General features: G+C 49.5%; 1 protein-coding gene across 12 annotated transcripts in view; it reads right to left on the minus strand.

Moving 5' to 3' along the window:
- Positions 1-693: 693 nt before the first annotated feature.
- ELMO2 (engulfment and cell motility 2) overlaps positions 694-18,113 on the minus strand; it is a 39,185-nt gene continuing 21,765 nt past the window's right edge. For all 12 annotated transcript variants that reach the window (XM_080685323.1, XM_080685324.1, XM_080685329.1 and 9 more), the window contains 12 exons: positions 17,200-17,250; positions 12,755-12,877; positions 12,270-12,404; positions 11,599-11,703; positions 11,385-11,493; positions 10,891-11,027; positions 9,601-9,764; positions 9,381-9,493; positions 9,093-9,200; positions 8,261-8,343; positions 3,517-3,594; positions 694-2,195 (listed from right to left, as the gene is read on the minus strand). In XM_080685323.1, coding sequence (XP_080541449.1) covers positions 1,995-2,195; positions 3,517-3,594; positions 8,261-8,343; positions 9,093-9,200; positions 9,381-9,493; positions 9,601-9,764; positions 10,891-11,027; positions 11,385-11,493; positions 11,599-11,703; positions 12,270-12,404; positions 12,755-12,877; positions 17,200-17,250 — 1,407 coding nt within the window. In that variant the 3' untranslated portion in view covers positions 694-1,994. The remainder of the gene's footprint in view (positions 2,196-3,516; positions 3,595-8,260; positions 8,344-9,092; positions 9,201-9,380; positions 9,494-9,600; positions 9,765-10,890; positions 11,028-11,384; positions 11,494-11,598; positions 11,704-12,269; positions 12,405-12,754; positions 12,878-17,199; positions 17,251-18,113) is intronic.

Consider the following 18,113-nt stretch of genomic DNA (forward strand, 5'->3'; position numbering starts at 1 on the left):
TTATGCAAACCACTGCGGCCCTCACCACCAGCAGCTGGCATTTCACAGGCATTAGTTCATTCTGTGCTTAATCACTTACAATGACACCCATCGCTGCCCAGGGTCTTGGCTTTATTCAGTCCTCAAGGCCTGTACTGCGTGCACTTTCTATGTGGTTTGAAAGAGCTTGTCCTTGCCCCCTTCTCTCTCAGAGGCAAAAGTATCTATTTTCATCACGGCCTTCATTCCAGCCTCCCTACTACCAAGGCTCAGGTTTGGAGCAACAGCCTGAAACGTCACCTGGAAGGCTGGGCACTAAACATGGCGACACACGGGGTGAAGAACGTGTTTTCTTTGTAAGGTACAAGTATTCCAACTGCTCCCTGCCTGTGTCCCTGGCAGGAAGAAGAGGGAGGATGTGTTCATGGGGGTGTGCAGTGTCTTTCCCTGATGTACTCAGCAGGCCCGAGCAGAAAACACTCTGTCCTGATGTGACAATCTGTGAGCATCTTTACCCAGCAGGTATCTGTGTGTGGGGTGGAGGCAGGGTGGTTGAAGAGAAAGGGGCCCTTGGAAGGTGGCTGAGGACTCCGGCTGGCGCTCTCTCAAGTCTCCCAGACACAATGAAATGAAGGCTTGTCAAGGTGAAAGTTCCCTTGGGCAGGAAGCCAGTAACAGAGAAAGAGCTGTTAGTAGGAAGAAGGAACCACAGTTTGTACATGAAAGAGTATTTATTGAAAACATGTTACTGACAGGAAGCTCCTGGCTGCTCTCAGGTTACAATCTTGGCTCACAACTGGAAGTGTTACTTTTTTTTTTTTGCTTCCAATTTTATAATCCCTCAAACATTCCATCCTCGGATAGGTAGATCTTATATAAATATATATACATGTCTGTGTAAGTATGGCCTATAGTAAAGAAAATATATAGTACACTCTTCATTGGGTAGTACCTACCGTGCCAGGCTACCAAAACTGAATGCCACTGAGTTCACGTATGTCCAAGGAGAGAGGCTGTGCGTGTGGTCTACAAGTGCGGCAGCACCAGGGAAAGCCATTGGCACAGCTTTGGCCTCCAGCTAGCTCCCTGAAATCATGGCCAATGGCAGGAACCACAGCACTGGGATGGGAAGGAAGGGAAGCCCAACTTCCCGAGGTCTGGAAGGCCGAAGGAAAGCCACCTGGAGGGCTGCACTTCGGGTTAGGTGGGAGGTCTCCCCCGGAGGAAGGGAAAGACGTAAGTGTGGGGAGGGGAGTGGACTCTAGTGACCTCACCACAGGCTAGCCCAGGCTCACCTGAGCTGTCCCTGTAGAGTTCCTGGAGACTAAGAGGGTGGACTCAGCCTTGATGTCTTTGACTTGCCAGGATGGGAGATGGTGAGCTTGTAGGGAGACATTTCCATCTGCCCAGACAACTGCGTGGGCAAGAGAGACCTGGTGGATCCCGAGACGAGATGTTAGAGCCGAGCCTCAGCAGCAGCTGCATGTTGGCCTGTCTGTGGCCGGAGTGAGCCCTCACAAAGATGACAAAAGCACGGGCAAGGCCTCTACTTAGATCTGAGACAGGCACAGAGTCACCCAAAGGCAGGCTCTGCAGGGCTCTCAACATGCCCAGCACTGTCCTCTGCAGCAGCCTTTTCTGGGCCAGCTCTTGCCCACATGGGAGCCAGCTGACCACGGGAGAGTAGGCTCAGGAAGAAAAGGTGAGTGGCTGTTGTTATCTAGCTCAAAACAGTTTCCTGGCCTGAAGGGCAAGGGCATTTGCTGTTCATTCCTCATGGCCCAAAGCCAGGCTCCACAGTGATGGGAGGGCAGAGCACCTGCCTTCATGACTTGGAGTGGATGGGGACCAAGAAGAAGCTCTGGGTGGTCAGAAGTGGGTTGGAGGAATGGTTGGCATTTACTGGCCACCACGGTCCCTATGGATTCTGTACAAGCAAAAGACAAGGCACCAGACTGTGAGTGTTTCTCCTGGGTCCCAATGCCTTCCTGGGTGCCGTCGCCTCTGGCTCAGGCTCAGCCATAGTGATACACAAAGTCGTAGCTGCTGGGCTCCTTGGGCACTGGTGGGGGCGCTTCTGGGATCTGGACATTTTCCAGGTCCAGGAGCCGCAGCTTCATCTCCATGCTCAGCAGGGTGTCCAGGTCACTCTTGGTCAGCTCGCTGGACATGTCCTTCCCCAGAAGGGCACTGAGGCCATCAATCCAGATGCAGTACTGGGGGAGCAAGTTGCAGAACATCAGAAGGTGGCCCCTGGATAGCAGGAGTCCTGCCAAGGTCCTTTTCCTAGGACTCACTCTGGTCTCTTTTGGAACTAGTCAGCATAGGCAAAACTGACTTGGGATAATAGCAAAGGTAAATTGGGAGCTGCTCACTTTCTCAAAAGACCTTTTGGTTTTTTTGTTTGTTTGTTTGTTTGCTTTTCAATGTCTCCCCATTCACAATACAGACCAGGCAAAGGGCCTAAGCTGAGGTGTATATGGGGTGGGTTTACTCTGCCTCCTATTTCTGTACAGTCAGTGTAAGAACACAGCCTGTGGTAAGCACCAGGAGGCCTGACCTTTTGGTTTTTATGAGAGATTGACATTTAAACTCCCTACAATAATGTGAAATATGATTTTAAAAAATACAATTAAAGAACACAGCAAAACCAGACCTGAGAACTGGGGCAGCAAGTACCTGGAAATGCCCCTTAAATTAGTAATGGGGAGGGGAGAATACAAATTAGGTGAAAAGAACAGGACACAAAAGGAACCACTGTGGGACTCACTTTTGTTTTTAAAAAAGTAAACAAAAACAACACCCCTCCCCCAGTCAATAAATGTTGAAATTAAGTACTAGAGAAACTGCACTGGAGGGTCTCACAACGAGGGAATGACAGAGAGTTCTCAGCCCTCCCGGCCCTCCTGCTCCATCTTTCTCTATGCCTTTGTTCCCTGTCTCCCTCCCCACCTGCTAGTTCTTCACTTCCTCCCACTAAAGCTCTGCTGGCAGCTCAGGGCCCCTCCTAACGGTTTCCTCCTCCAGAAGCCCCGCCTCCAGCTTCCTCTGATGGCTCAGAGCTCACCAGACCGTGTGGTCTCAAAAGCAGTGACTCAGGTAACATCTAGTATCTTCCAGGGCTGCAACTGAAACTGCAAGCCGGGGTCAGCAGGATCAGGGCCATCTGGCTTCAAAGCCCAAACCAGACCTACTGCATATGGCCAGGAGCTCTGAGGAGGTGCATCTGTTAGGTTCCCTAGGTAGGCGGCCACAGAAACTGAAAAGAGGAAACTTTTCCTAGTTGCAGCAAATAAGTTAGCCCTAGTTGGCCCTGTCTTGCTAATGACAACCTACAGCTACCGCTGAAGAGACCTAGAGGGCCCGGCTCAGGGGAAAAGGACCCCAGGTGGCAGACCCTGTGTCAAACAGCCTTCACGACAGGCTACAGCCTCCTGCTTTATGGGGACAGGATGTTCCTGTTGTGCCCGCTTCTCCCCTCTGGCTGAAGAATCGCAGAGAGGGCTGGGATGTGCAAGGCAGCACCATGCCGCTCACCTCATACTTATTAGGCGCAATGAAGTTTAAGGTCTCATCGGGGTCATAGAGGATGGAGAACGCCAACTCCAACACCTCCTGAAGAAGAAAGGTTCCAGTTAGTGGAGCAATGGACTGGCCTGGGCCCTGCACACCAAGATCCTGGCCAAAGTCCTAGTGAGTTGGCACCATCACCAAATGTGCTGATTCATATGTGATGCCATCCAGCACACGAGTGGCTGCAGATGGGGCCCAGTGGTGACTGATCAACCTGAACTCACCCCTCCCCACCCAAGTCATGCCTACAATGGGGTGATACTTTTAAGATTGGAGAAAAGTTATTACTTAATACTCAGAAGCTTCAGAATGTCAGAGCCCATGACTGTGTATTACCTTAAATATGTATCTTGGTAATTAAACTGAAAGGTGTTAACAGTTTAAAACCACAACAATGAAAACAAATTGTGGCCAAAGATGGGGAAATGTGAGCATCAACAACGTAAGTGTAATGGGTTAAAAAAAAAAAAAGAATTTGCTTAAACCTTGAGTTCATAATAATACTGGAAAATAAAACAAGACACATACACATAATTGGTCATTATTGGGTGGTATCAGGGAACTAACTCTAGGTACACAATAGGAAAGAATTCAGCATTTATCCTCCTTTCTTACATAAACTGTACCACTGGGAAACCAACAGTAGGTGACAGCAAGTGTCTCTTTAGAGAACTAGTTCAGCTAATAAATGAAAAGGACGGGCTGCATTCGAATATCACTAGCTATCAAGCCTATTTACTAGCGGAACGAGGCACTGAGCATTCGGGGAACTGACACCACAAAAAGAGAGACAGCCACATGGTATGTGTCTCTGATAGAACATAAGACCCTCTAGGAAGTAGTCTTATTAAAAAAAAAAAAAGAAAGGTCACACTTGAACTGGATCAAGCCTCTAGATCTCTCCCTCACTGTACAGATCTGGGACAGAGGAGCAAGTTAAACTGCACCATGGGGAGACAGTCAGCAAATTTCAGACTCTGGGAAACTACCAAACAAGCAACCTGGTTCCTTCAACTAATAAACTGCAAAGAGAAATAAAGATGGAAAGATGGAGGGGGGACTTATGAATTAAGAAATGTAAAAGGCGCTTGCTTCAGCAGCATATATACTAACATTGGAACAATATAGGGAAGATTAGCATGGCCCCTGCACAAGAATGACACGCAAATTTGTAAAGCGTTTAACGTTAAAAAAACCCCCAAAACTTAAAAGACTAATCACAAAGTGTAGCCTCTCTTTGGATGCTGATTTAACAAACAAAACGAGGATGAATGTTTGTAGGTCTATACGTATCGCATTTGCATATTTATAGAGAAACTAGAGGCCCGGTGCACGAAATTCGTGCATGGGGGTGTGTGTGTGTGTCCCTCTGTCCAGCCTGCACCCTCTCCAATCAGGGACCCCTCGAGGGATGTTCAACTGCCCTCTCACAATCCAGGACTGCTGGCTCCCAACTGCTCGCCTGCCTGCCTGCCTGATTGCCTCTAAACCAGCCGTGGGCGAACTACGGCCCATGGGCCGGATCCAGCCCGTTCGGCTGTTCTATCCGGCCATTTCGGCTGTTCTATCCGGCCCGCGGAGCCGAAAGAGTGGAGGGTTCTCTTGCTCTCCCCTCCTTCACCAGCAGCAGTGTTAACATGGCAACGTCAGGAAACACGGCCGCAGCTCCTTCTTCTGAGTGGGCGGATTTATATCTGCCCATTCAGTAGAAGGAACAACCTCTCAATCTTTCAGAGGCTCCTTGTAATGCCCACGGACGCGTCCCCCGACATCACCCTGGGAATGCATAGACACGTTATCGTGGTGATGTAGGGAGACACGCCCCTGGAGAGCACAGTATCAGAGCATTAGCTAAAAAGGAGACCAACAACACTGTTCCCACTGAAGTTGATGTTTTAAAGACCAAAAACCTTTCAACCCAGTCTACATTGCCATCTACATCTACGTCCCGGGCATAATTTGGAAGTTGCACTAAAGAAAATGTTTAATTTACTGTTTACACATTTTTTTTTTCTATTTGTTTTAGTTTTAAATTATTTTATTATATTTAAGTTTAATTTGAAAGGCTTTTGTACCTTTCCTTTGTTAGGCAATTTTATTTTGCCTTTGCCATCTTCAATATAAGGTATGTTATTGTGCTATGATTCCTCCATTTTTTGAAGTTTCAAATTATAATAATTAGTGTTTACATTCTTCTTGTTAAAATGTTTGAAATGAATAAAACTATTGAAATAATTAAAAAAAAAAGACCGTACCCTTTTATGTAATGATGTTTACTTTGAATTTATATTAGTTCACACAAACACTCCATCCATGCTTTTGTTCCGGCCCTCCGGTCCAGTTTAAGAACCCACTGTGGCCCTCGAGTCAAAAAGTTTGCCCACCCCTGCTCTAAACGCTTCTGCCTGCCAGCCTGATCACCCACTAACCACTCCCCTGCCAGCCTGGTCAATGCTGAACTGCTCCCCTGCCAGCCTGATTGCCCCTAACTGCCCTCCCCTGCTGGCCTGGTCACCCCTAACTGCCCTCCCCTGCTGGCCTGATTGCCCCTAACTGCACTTCCCTGCTGGCCTGGTTGTCCCTAACTGTCCTCCCCTGAAGGCCTGGTCGCCACCAACTGCCCTCCCCTGATGGCCTGGTCACCCCTTACTGCCTTCCCTTGCCACCCTGGTCACCCCTAACTGCCCTCCCCTACAGGCCTGGTCCCCCACAACTGCCCTCCATTGCAGGCCTGGTCCCCCCCAACTTCTCTCCCCTGCAGGCCTGGTCGCCCCTAACTGCCCTCCCTCACTGGCCTGGTCGTCCCCAACTGCTCTCCACTGCAGGCCTAGTCCCCCACAATGGCCCTCCCCTGCTGGCCTGGTCCCCGCCAACTGCCCTCCCCTGCAGGCCTGGTCCCCCCCAACTGCTCTCCCCTGCAGGCCTGGTCCCCCACAATGGCCCTCCCCTATAGGCCTGGTCCCCCCCAACTGCCCTCCCCTGCAGGCCTGGGTCCCCCCCAACTGCCCTCTCCTGCAGGCCTAGTCCCCCCCAACTGCCTTCCCCTGCAGGCCTGGTCCCCCCTAACTGCCCTCCCCTGCAGGCCTGGTCCCCCCCAACTGCCCTCCCCTGCTGGCCTGATAGCCCACAAATGCCCTCCCCTGCCAGCCATCTTGTGGTGGCCATCTTGTGTCCTCATGGGGGCAACCATCTTTGACCACATGGGGGTAGCCATCTTGTGTGTGTTGGAGTGATGGTCAATTTGCATATTACTCTTTTATTAGACAGGATTATAATGTTTATAAAACAACTAGAGGCCCGGTGCACGAAATTCGTGCACGGGGGGGTTGTGTGTCCCTCAGTCCAGCCTGCACCCTCTCCAAACTGGGACCCCTGAGGGATGTCCGACTGCCCGTTTAGGCCCGATCCTACCGGGATTTGGCCTAAACGGGCAGTCGGACAGCCCTCTCACAATCCAGAACTGCTCGCTCCCAACTGCTCACCTGCCTGACTTCCTGATTGCCCCTAACCACTTCTGCCTGCCAGCCTGATCACCCCCTAACCACTCCCCTGCCAGCCTGATTGATGCCTAACTGCTCCCCTGCCAGCCTGTTTGCCCCTAACTGCCCTCCCCTGCAGGCCTGGTCACCCCTAACTGCCCTCCCCTGCAGGCCTGGTCACCCCTAACTGCCTCCTCTGCAGGCCTGGTCACCCCTAACTGCCCTCCCCTGCAGGCCTGGTCACCCCTAACTGCCCTCCCCTGCAGGCCTGTCCCCCCCAACTGCTCTCCCCTGCAGGCCTGGGTCTCCCCCAACTGCCCTTCCCTGCAGGCCTGTCCTCCCCAACTGCCCTCCCCTGCAGGCCTGGGTCCCCCCCAACTGCCCTTCCCTGCAGGCCTGTCCTCCCCAACTGCTCTCCCCTGCAGGCCTGGGTCCCCCCCAACTGCCCTTCCCTGCAGGCCAGGTCGCCCCCAACTTCCCTCCTCTGCTGACCTGGTCACCCCTAACTGCCCTCTCCTGCAGGCTTGATCGCCCCCAACTGTCCTCCCTTGCAGGCCTGGTCCCTCCCAACTGCCCTCCCCTGCTAGCCTGATCGCCCATAACTGCCCTCCCTTGCAGGCCTGGTCCCTCCCAACTGCCCTCCTCTGCTGGACATCTTGTGTCCACATGGGGGCAGCCATCTTGTGTGTTGGAGTGATGGTCAATTTGCATATTACTCTTTTATTAAATAGGAGTCCACATGGGGGCAGCCAACTTTGACTACATAGGGGCAGCCATTGTGTGTTGGAGTGATTGTCAATTTGCATATTACTTTTATTAGGTAGGATTAGTGGAAGTTCAAACATCAATGGAATAGTTGACATTAAATAACAATCTTTATTTCTTTTTAGATGTGATAATGCTGTTGGGATTATATTAAAGGAGTCCTCATAATCTAGGGATACATTCTACATACTGACAGATGGAATGATGTGACACTTGGGGTTTTCTTCAAAGTAACAGAGGGGAGGAAGGTAGACAGTACTTTTCCATTGCTGTGAGACTGGGTGATGCATATATGGGGGTTCTATCTGTTTTTCTGTATGTTCAAAATTATTCTTAATAAAACATTCAGGAATTAGAGAGAGACAGAATGCGGGCTAGAGCATGCACCTGAAAGACCGCCACCACCGCCTGTGTCAGGAATCCCTGTGACAGCAGCTCAGACTCGGGACTGCCTCACCACTCACCTTGTTCTGTTTCAGAGCGCTTTTCTCTTTCATGTGGGGACAATCTTTCCCAGTGACAATGGCCTTGATGTCTGCAACAGGAACTGATCAATGAAAGGAATTAGTTTCTGGGAGCTTAATGGTGCAAATTGGTCCTTGTTTCAGTGCTCGAAGGGAAGCCTCAGCCCCCAGACTCAAAGAGCAGTATCAGCTCAGGGTGTGTGGCCTTGTATTGTTCCCCCTCTGGGGTCACTGCCCATGAACCATGGCCTGCAGGGCTATGTCAAATCTGACTGGGCTTCTGGATCGTTTCCCCAAGGCATGGGGCCTCTGACACTCACCTCACTTTCACGTCACAGTAATGACAGTGACAACGCCACTACAACAAACAACAGTGGCGGCAGCTAACAGTTTCACCTGCTACTGGTTCTAAGTGCTTTACATAGACTAGGCATTCAATCCTCTTATGAGGGAGATATGGTTATTATTCTGACAGAAGAAAAAAAGGCAGAGGAGAATGAACCCGAAATTGATTAGGATTAATCAGAATTAATTAGAATTAGTGGCAGAGCCAGGATTTGAACCCAAGTAGTCTGCTCTTAAACACCACCTTTCAACTTTGTTTTGTATCACCCTTTACAATCTGCAAAGCCCATTCCCCTCTGTGATCTCACCGAATTCTCCAAGCAGCCCTGTGAGGGAGGCAGATAGAGATGACCTCTGACAGATGAGGAAACGGGTCCAGAGAGACATCTGGCCCAAGACCAGATAATCAGTTTGAAACAGCCAGGACTAGAACTCTCTTGACATCGAGTCCAGCTACCAGGTCACAGCAATAGAGAAATGAACCTACTTTTCTCCTGCAGGGATTCAAATGTCACCTCCCCTTGAGGGTTGTCGTCCAGGTCACCATAGTGCAGGACCTTGTGGTTCAGTGCTAAGCGGCAGTACCAGAAACGTTCTGGAACACAAGGGAAGCCAAACAGGTGAGCAAGGACAGTTCTGGGAAAGGCCTGGGCACACACAGACAGAGGATGCTGTTTTCCCTGCCTGCTCCCTGCAGGGCCTGCCAAGGCAGGCTCCCTCCCCGGGCAGTGGCTCTGGGCAGTAAGGACCACGCAGCGTCCCAGGCCCCTGTCACCTTGCCTTCGGCGATTCCCAATCTTCCGGAAGCTGCTGCCCTCACAGAGCCGGTTCAGACGCTGCTGCTTGATCAGCTCAAGGATCTCGGGCTGGATCTTCTCCCTCAGCTCCCTGAGGTGGCCACGTACCGGGGAAGGGGAAGGTCACACCGAAGCTTTGGAAGGAAGGCAGAGTGGGGCTGGGTTCCCCCACCTGGTCCCCTATGGGATGGTACTTACACAATTGGCGGGGACTGGAAGTCATCCTGGCTCATCCTTTCGGACTGGCGCAGCCTCAGAATCTCAGAGTAGCTTAAGCTGCGCAGTTTGCTCTTGAACTGATCCAAAGAGTTGGGTTTGGAGGGTAGAGCACGAGTGATCTGCTCTCGGACGACCTGCATAACCTAAGGGGGAAGGAAGAAGGCAGCCAGCTCGCCCCTGCTCTGACACCCAGACAGGCTGCCTATGGCACCAAGGCTTGGCCCGTGCCCGGGCCTTGAGCACAGCAGGACTACAGATGTGTGCTGGGGAACAGAGCACCAACGTGCTAAGGAACACCTCCTCGGATGGTTATTTAGGAGAAATGACTAATGGTGACAAATGCCTTATTTCTCATACATTTCAATTCGTCAACGGTGTGGAATGAGCATAGGTTTTTGGAGTCAGAGAGGAATGGATTCAGATCTTGACTCTGTCCCTTAATCTGTTCCTTGAATAAGTCACTTAACACCCTCCCCCTACACTTTAAAGGGACAGAGAAAGACACATCTTCTGACACGTGCTGCCTGAAGGATTATGAGATGCTCTATGGAGGCACAGTGCCTGGCACACTGTGGTACGTTCAAAAAAATGTGTTACTTCCCCTAAAACAACAGTTAAAGGAAAAATAGAGTGTCACACTGCACATCCGGTCAGCTCTCCATCAATGAAGGGAAAATCTACAGGAAAAAAGGACTACAGTGAAACCCATAAAAAATGGTCATCTCTGGGTGGTGAAATTACAGCAAACATTTTCTTCTTTATACTTCCCAAACTTTTTACAACGAGATAGTCAGCTTCAAAACACTCAAGTCTAGAGTACCAGCTTTTGAGGGCCCTGTGTGCTCCACCGAGACAGGTACTCAGAAAGCACGGAGGAATGACTTCTGAGTAGGTATCCATGACCTGCATATCATGCCAATCCATTCCGACCTCTCCCTGATGCTTCCAGTGCACAAAACAGCAACAGTGCCTGCACAGAGTAAGTGCTCAGCAAACCACAGCTATTATTGTGCTTATCCTCCTGGCCCCTAAGGAAGACAGGAGGGGTGAGTACTGCTCCAGGGGCAAATGAGGGGCCAGGGCACCAAGGGGAAGACATCTGCTCAAGGTGACAGAGGAAGCACAACCTGAGGGGACAATGCCTCAGTCTTGTGACACTTTGCTGCAGACCAGGCTGGTTTTCCAGTTCAGGGATTTCCCCGGCTCTGGCCAGCTGTCACAGGCTGGCAGGTGGTGGTCTCATGGACCTCAGAGCTCTGCGACACTGACCTTGTTGAAGTCCTCGGCTGTTGCCCTCATCTCCTTCCAGGTCTTGTTCAGCAGCTGGATGCAGATTCCGAAGAGCTCCTCAAAGGCTCGGTCGTGGGTAAAGAACATCGGGTGATAGTCATTGCGCCCTTCGTTTGCTATGGGAGAAAAGAGGCAGGAAAGGGATGAGCTGGGTGCTCATGTCCAGGAACTTTGGTTCCTCTGCACCAAAGTCCTGAAGAACAAAACCAAGATGAGGACCAGGGCTAGTGATGAATGTAGGATGGGCCTTTCCCAATTCCTGAGCCTTCTTCTCCAGGGCACTTGCTCTTGGTCCGCCTCTGCCCTGTGACAGACTCAGCCAGTCCTTGCACCTGGGAGTGGATGGTGGCATAGCTCTTGAACATGTTCAAACTGCCAGCTTGAACAAAGCAATAACCAAGACTCCCATTAACAAGGATAAGCTGATCACAGCTCACTCAGCCCCCGATTACAGGGCTGCTGTACAGACTTACGTAGTTCCCCAACCTGGAGGATTTCACAGAGCATTTTGGTAAGCTCAATCGCACTGCGGCCAAAGGGGCATTCATGTTTGTCTTCACGGCTGCTGTTCTCCAGGACGATCTGGGGAGGAGAGGAAAGGAGGTGAGGGAGGAGAGGACTAGGGAGGTGGGGGAGGGAAGGCCAGAGATGTGGTACCAGGACTGAGAAAGCTGCCCCAGCCTTTACCCGGATGTAGGTGTCCTGATGGACTTTAGCCAAGTACAGCATGTTGTCCAAGGCCAGCATTCCAGGAGGAGTCTGCGTAAAGTCCATTGCTGGGTTGATATGGTTCTGGAGGAAGAAGAAACCCGATTTAAGACTTGGCAGTCTTTCTGTGCACGGTGTCACCTGAGGGGAAGCCCTTGCCCCTCATCTGAATGCTGCTAGCACTGCAGACCTACATCTATCATAGCTCTTTCCACGGCCGTTGCTACTATGAGACTGTGAGCCCTTCACCACTGGGCTGACTCACCTTGTAACCCCAGCGTATAGCACACTGCTGGGCACTGAGTAGGTGCATAATAAATATTTAAATGAATTAACTCCATCCTCAAGCTGTATCCTATCACTAAATACCCACGCCTGCTTTTCAAAGAACTTCGCTGCTGTGGTGAGAGGTCTCCGCTCCATCCATATGGCTGAACGCCTGGACCTGCCTACAGATGCCTTTGTTTCACAGGCCAAATGTTGCACATAAACTGTGACTCTGCCATTGCATAAGCAAACTGAGCATCTCAGTGTCATCTATTCCAGGGCCACCGTTATGAAGCAGGGGTGCCCAGGACTCACTTGGGTGGGCCCTCTGACTTCCTGTCAGAGCAGAAGGCCTACTCAGGTCTGTGCTTTGGGAAACTTACAGTAAATCCCAGCATTTTGTAGTCCTTGGTATACATGGCTTTGCGTTTTTCAGTTCCACTCCCGGGGACATTGCTCGGGTCAGACTCTGCATCAAATGCAATCCTCCTCAGTTCGAATATAATGTCCCTTTGAGCCTGAGGTGAAACAGACAGTCAGCAGGTGAATCAGCTAACCAAGGGAAGCAAGGAAAAGAAAGAGTGGTGGGACTTGGGCAGAACTCTGGCCCCGATGGATCTCTGAAGAGGCATCACCTATTCCTTAGCAGGACAGAGGTGGGCTTGGTGCAGAGAGTCACCAGCAGGAAGAGGACATGGGGAGGCACAGAGCTAGATTTCTCAGAGCAGACCAAACCATTTGTGTAGACACATCTAAGTAAGGTCCCTGGCACACAGTAGGTGCTCAGTACACAGCCTGAGGGTGGAGTGCAGCACATCAAACAGCACGCAGCTTAAGCCAGGGAAGCTCTGCCCCACTTAGCGCCTACCTGGTCATTGGGGTCCATCTTGGTCATCATCCTTTCTTCCAGAAGGTTAAAGGTCAGGACTTGTAGGACATACAGTTGATGGGCCATCTCAGTTTTGATTGGGCGGTTCCCTCGGATCACATGCTGGAAAAAGCACAGGCAGAGGGCAGGGGGCTGAACTGATTTTCTTTTACTGAAGAGTCACATCCATGCTGGTGAAAAACAAAGTACACTGGGCAAGGAAGAGGGCTTTCCTCCCACACACAAGGACTTTGTGTTCTCGAAGGGGATGGAGCATGAATAGGCTTGATTCAGGCAGAGAGGATTCACTGCAGGCCAGAGGGCACCATCCTCTTCTCTTACCCCACTAAGACTATGATATGGGAGCTCAGCAGCTGGACCTTATTCCAATCAGGTAAGTAATTACTGGTTATAATCAGCAAGTAATTACTAATTTTAATTTGGACTAGCCACATTTTAAGTGTTCAACAGCCACATGTGGCTAGTGGCTACCAAACTGGACTGCATGTCTAAAGAGATCCAAGACAATCCAAGACGATAGCTAGTGGGCATGGAGAAAGATTTGCTTGTGGAATTGGACAGTATGGTTCTTTGTTTTCCCTTAGAAAAAGAAAATGTTTTGGTGAAGATGGCGTCACCAAGTAGAGAGGCTTTAGAAAAGATCATTTTCTTTAAATGACATGGAGACACACCTACATAAAGGGAGGCATCTAATGCTCCTGTGCAACATTCCTCACTCGCCCCTCCCTCCTTTGTCTCCAACTGTCCCTCTTTTCTCTCCCCTCCCTGTGTTGTGTTCCCACCATGTCCCTCTCCCTCCTCTAACTTGTTCTGCCTGCTCTCTTTCCATGGCCCTGGTCCCCACTCAGCTCATCACCTCCTCCCTCTGGCCCTCTGATGCCTACCTCTCTCCTATTCTCACACTCGCTCTGTCTTTTCCCACACGCTCCGGGCTGAGCAATGCTGGTTATGTTCTTGTCTCAAGCTGTCCTGTTCTCACTCCCACAAGAGCCTGTTCTTTCCTGCATGCTTCCTGTATTTCTCGCTCCCCCACTTTATCTCACTACCATCTTGAATCCTGTCACTCTTGCTCTTTTCTCGGCCATATGAGACTCTTGTCCAGTTTCCCACATGAACCACCTGTATCCTTTGTGTTCTCTTACTCAGTCCAGTTGTGTCTCTAGGGGCCTGTGCTGTCCAATGTGACAGCCTCTGGCCATATGGGGCTACTTGCATTTAAGTCACTTACAATGAATTTAAGTTGAAAATTCAGGTCCTCAGTAGCACTAGACACATTTTAAGCTCACCAGGCACATGTGGCTAGTGGCTGCCACCTGATGGTAGGGTAGATATGGAACATTTCCATTATCACAGAAAGTTCTATCAGACAGCTCTATAGAGCTTCTAACTCTAGATCAGTGTCTTTTTCGAGTTCCCTCTAACTTCAGATCAGCTCTCTAGGGCCTGCTCGGCTGGAGATCAAGCTCATTAGACCCGTGCAGTCCACCAAGGTAGCCACTAGCCATGTGTGGCTATTGAACATTGGAAATGCAGCTAGTCGACTGAGACATGCTGTCAATGAAGGCACACCAGACCTCAGAACCTTTGTATGTGAAAACAAAATGTACAGTATCTCATTAATGATTTTCCTATTTATTATATGTTGAAATCATAGTGTTTTAGATAGACTGGGTTAAATGAAATGTTATTGAAATTAATTTCCTCTATTCCTTTTTTAACGTTGCCGCTAGAACATCTATAACAATAAAAGCGTAATATGCAAATCAACCGAACAGCTAAACAGCTGAACGACCATCCGGATGACCTTCTGGACAAAGCCTGCAAGGGCCGAGCCCCTTGCACCAATTTCATGCATCAGGCCTCTAGTAGCAAATAAAATAATTGTCCCTATATTTTCACTGGATGGTGCTGCTAGGCCTTGTCTCCCCACCATGAGATGCCAGAATGCTTTTCCTTCCTGTCTCTTTCTTTCTCTAGGTCTGCACAGCCCAAGCAGTAACCATAAGCCATATTTCAACTAAAATTTTTAAAAAATGACAAATTAAGTTCCCCAGTCAGACTGGATACATTTCAAGTGCTCAACAGCCATGTGTGGCTAATGGCTACCATTTGGGACAGCACTTCCACAGCTGCAGAAATTTCTACTGGACAAAGCTGCCCCGCTCTCTTGCTAGAGGGTGTGCTAATGCCTCATCCCTCCCTCTGTCCCATGTGCTCCCTCTTTGTCTATCTTCCTAGCTCAGTCTCAGTGTCCGTCTCCATCTCTCCAAGCTTACTTTTTCATTCTCTGCTCTCCCCCTAAGCTTCCCTTCCCCCTCTCCCCTCAGACTCTCTTTGCCCAGGCTCTTTCTCTGTCACTGCTCTGCTGTCCCACTGACACCTCTTCTTTGCCCCACTGTGAGCCTCTTCCTTTCTCTATGTTCCCCCACTCTGCCACTCCAATTTCTCACCACCTGTCTATCCCTACTCCTTCCACCTCACCTCTCTAGAACTCATAAACCACTTTAAAGAGAGGTTAAAGTTAATGTGATGTTGGTTTTCATTCATTTAACCCCCTTTTCTTAAACTTAGACACATCACTGTGGGAAAATAATTACTCTAGCCATCAATGGCTTAAAGAAGGACAGCTCCAGTTGGGTGAGTTTTACCTGACATCTTATTTGCTGTCAGATACTTCCAGGCCTATGTTCTTTGGGTGGACTCAGTTAACCTCCTGGACTTACTAGTAAGTGAACATGCATACCATTTCCTAGCAGACTATCTAAGTCCTGAGCCCTGACACTGAACTGTCTTCTGTAGTGGAATCTTAGCTTGTCAGAACCTCATTCAAGAAAATAAAAAGTCTCAAAATTCATTAAATTTCCCTCACAAAGGCATCCTCGCTCCCACACACGAAGAGGAATGTGGATGAGAAGGCGTGGGCACTGTGTGCTCTCCGTCACTTGCAGGCAGAGTGCTTGAGCATTGGCTCAGGTCCCTCCTGCGGGCTGCCCATGGGCTGTGACCAGGGAATGGCCAGTAGGCAAGGGCTAGTTCTGCTTAGTGAAGTCCGACAGGCTCCGCGTGTTTAGACCAGCTGATCACTGGACTTCACAAATACTCGGAGCTTACTTCTTGAATTCTATCAGCTGTTCTTTCTTGTTCACAAAGAACTGCCAATATAAGCACAGCACTTACCACATGCCAGGCACCCTGCTAAGCACTGTATATATATTAGCTCATTCAGTTCTCACATCCAGAGGAGCAAATCGAAGCCCACAGAAGTTAAGTGAATTACTCAAGATCAAAGATTTGGCTAATGGCAGAGTGGGTGCTGGTGACTCCAAAGTTCATGTTCAGAATTAGTAAGTCTTTCACACTTGACTCCGAATTTCTTCACTGGGCCCTCCTAGTTCTCCCTTGTTTGTGACACCTGACAAAATGGCCGCCTTTTAAATGTAGATCCTTGGCTCTTTACCCACTCCCACTGTTCCCCCTTCCCACCTCGGTTCCCTCCCACCCCACCTCACCACCCTGGTAACAAGGAATTAAACCTCTTTCCAAATGCCTCCCCCTCCCCACCACTTCCTACTCCACTTTGCTCCCTAACACACCACTTGGGAAACGCACAGATTTTGGAGTGTGATCTTTCTAAAATGCTAGTCTGGCTACTTCGTGATCCTGGTTAAATCCCCTCAACTGCCCTTAGGAAAAAGACTAAGACCCTACTTGGTCTGGTCTTTGCTACCTTTGCAGTCTCACCACACATCTGCTCCTTGCTTTACCCTCTACCCATCACACACTCAGTCTGGCTCCAGGCCCCCAATCCCCCAACTCCTTTTCTCTTTAGTCTGCTTGCTTGTCCTCAGCCTCCCCTGAAGATGGTCCTCTGACAACTTCCTGACACCTCTCCTTCCACACAGGACTGACTGCCCTCTTCGGAAATCTCCCAGACAACGAATCTCTACGGAACCTGGCCACAGGGTGCCATGACCACTCGTCTTTCCTGCTGGACTGGAAGTTCTTCGAGAGCAAACACACTGTCTTATTCATCCCTGCTGGTGCCCCACACACTCAGGTTTATGACTCGAGTTAATTCAACGAGTTACCTTCCTTTTTTGGTGCCTATTTTAACACATTCCCTCTGGATAAACAAGTTTGGATCTACCAGGCAACAAACAGTACAGCTGGCCTCAGTGTCTGTCTCCTTTGAGGCTCTGCAATCCTGGGTGGGCCAGCGGCCTCCTAGAGACAACTCTGCCTATAGAGGATTACAAAAAAGCTTTTCACCTTGAGAGTGTTTAGTGCCTATTGGTAAGTTCTCTCTGAGTGCCCAACCCACTCAATAGTAATTTCAACAATAATACAACTATAGTCATGGTAATAATTGTTATTAATAGTAACAAAACAATAATAACAAAATACAGCTTGTTTTGGAAACTTACATTTAGGATTATGGATCGAAGGTGCTTCTGTGCAAATGCATTGGCCATGTCCTAGTGAGAAAATAAGAAACATGAGGCAAGGTGGCAGGACACAGCTGTGACAACCACAGAGGAAGGTGATGTCACAGCTCTGGGGCTTTTTCCGTCACAATATTTTTCCTTTCAAATGAAAAGTGGGCAAATAGAAAAAAATCCACGAACCATCAACTGTATCTTATACTCTAACAAATTCCCTCACATTTTTCCTTTGTGAGTGCAAATGAACAAATAGGGTTTTCTGGTCCCAATGGCACAATCCACCACACCATCTTCAAAGCGGGACGAAGACGCCTCAGGACAAGACACGGTGTTACAAGGACGGTGGGCGATGGACAGTGTAAACGGAACACAGAGCAGCGTGATGGTCCCCAAGCCGCAGGCACTGTTCACTGTTCCAGGCAGGCACCCACTGCCTAGGCTGGAAGGGACTCCAAACCCAGGAAAGGGCTTTGGCCCCGCGCTGCTCCCGGGGCTCACCAGCAGAGGGAGCTGGGTGGGGTCCCCCTGAAACAGTGAGTAGTTCCCATTCACTTCTGACTGGTGGAGAGAAAGTGTTAGGTGCTTTGGGGTAATTTTTCATAATAGGTTACTTTTTAAATTATATTTCGTTCTGATTTAACAGGAACACTTTATGTACTTAGTACACTCAGGAAAGTATCCTACTAAATTGAATCTTCCAGGGAGCGAAGCTTTAAGGGTCCTCTCAGAACGATTACTTGGACCATTCTTATGCAAATCTTTAAAAAATACGTGTCTATTTCAGAAGAGACTGCAATGATTATTATTTAATCATTGCCGAGGACTTGGCTTTATTAAGACCATCATTTATTTTTTCTGGGTTGTGACACTAATACCCTTAAGGAGCTATTGAGATG

This window comes from Plecotus auritus (assembly GCF_963455305.1).
Source record: "Plecotus auritus genome assembly, chromosome: 8".
Taxonomy (NCBI): domain Eukaryota; kingdom Metazoa; phylum Chordata; class Mammalia; order Chiroptera; family Vespertilionidae; genus Plecotus; species Plecotus auritus.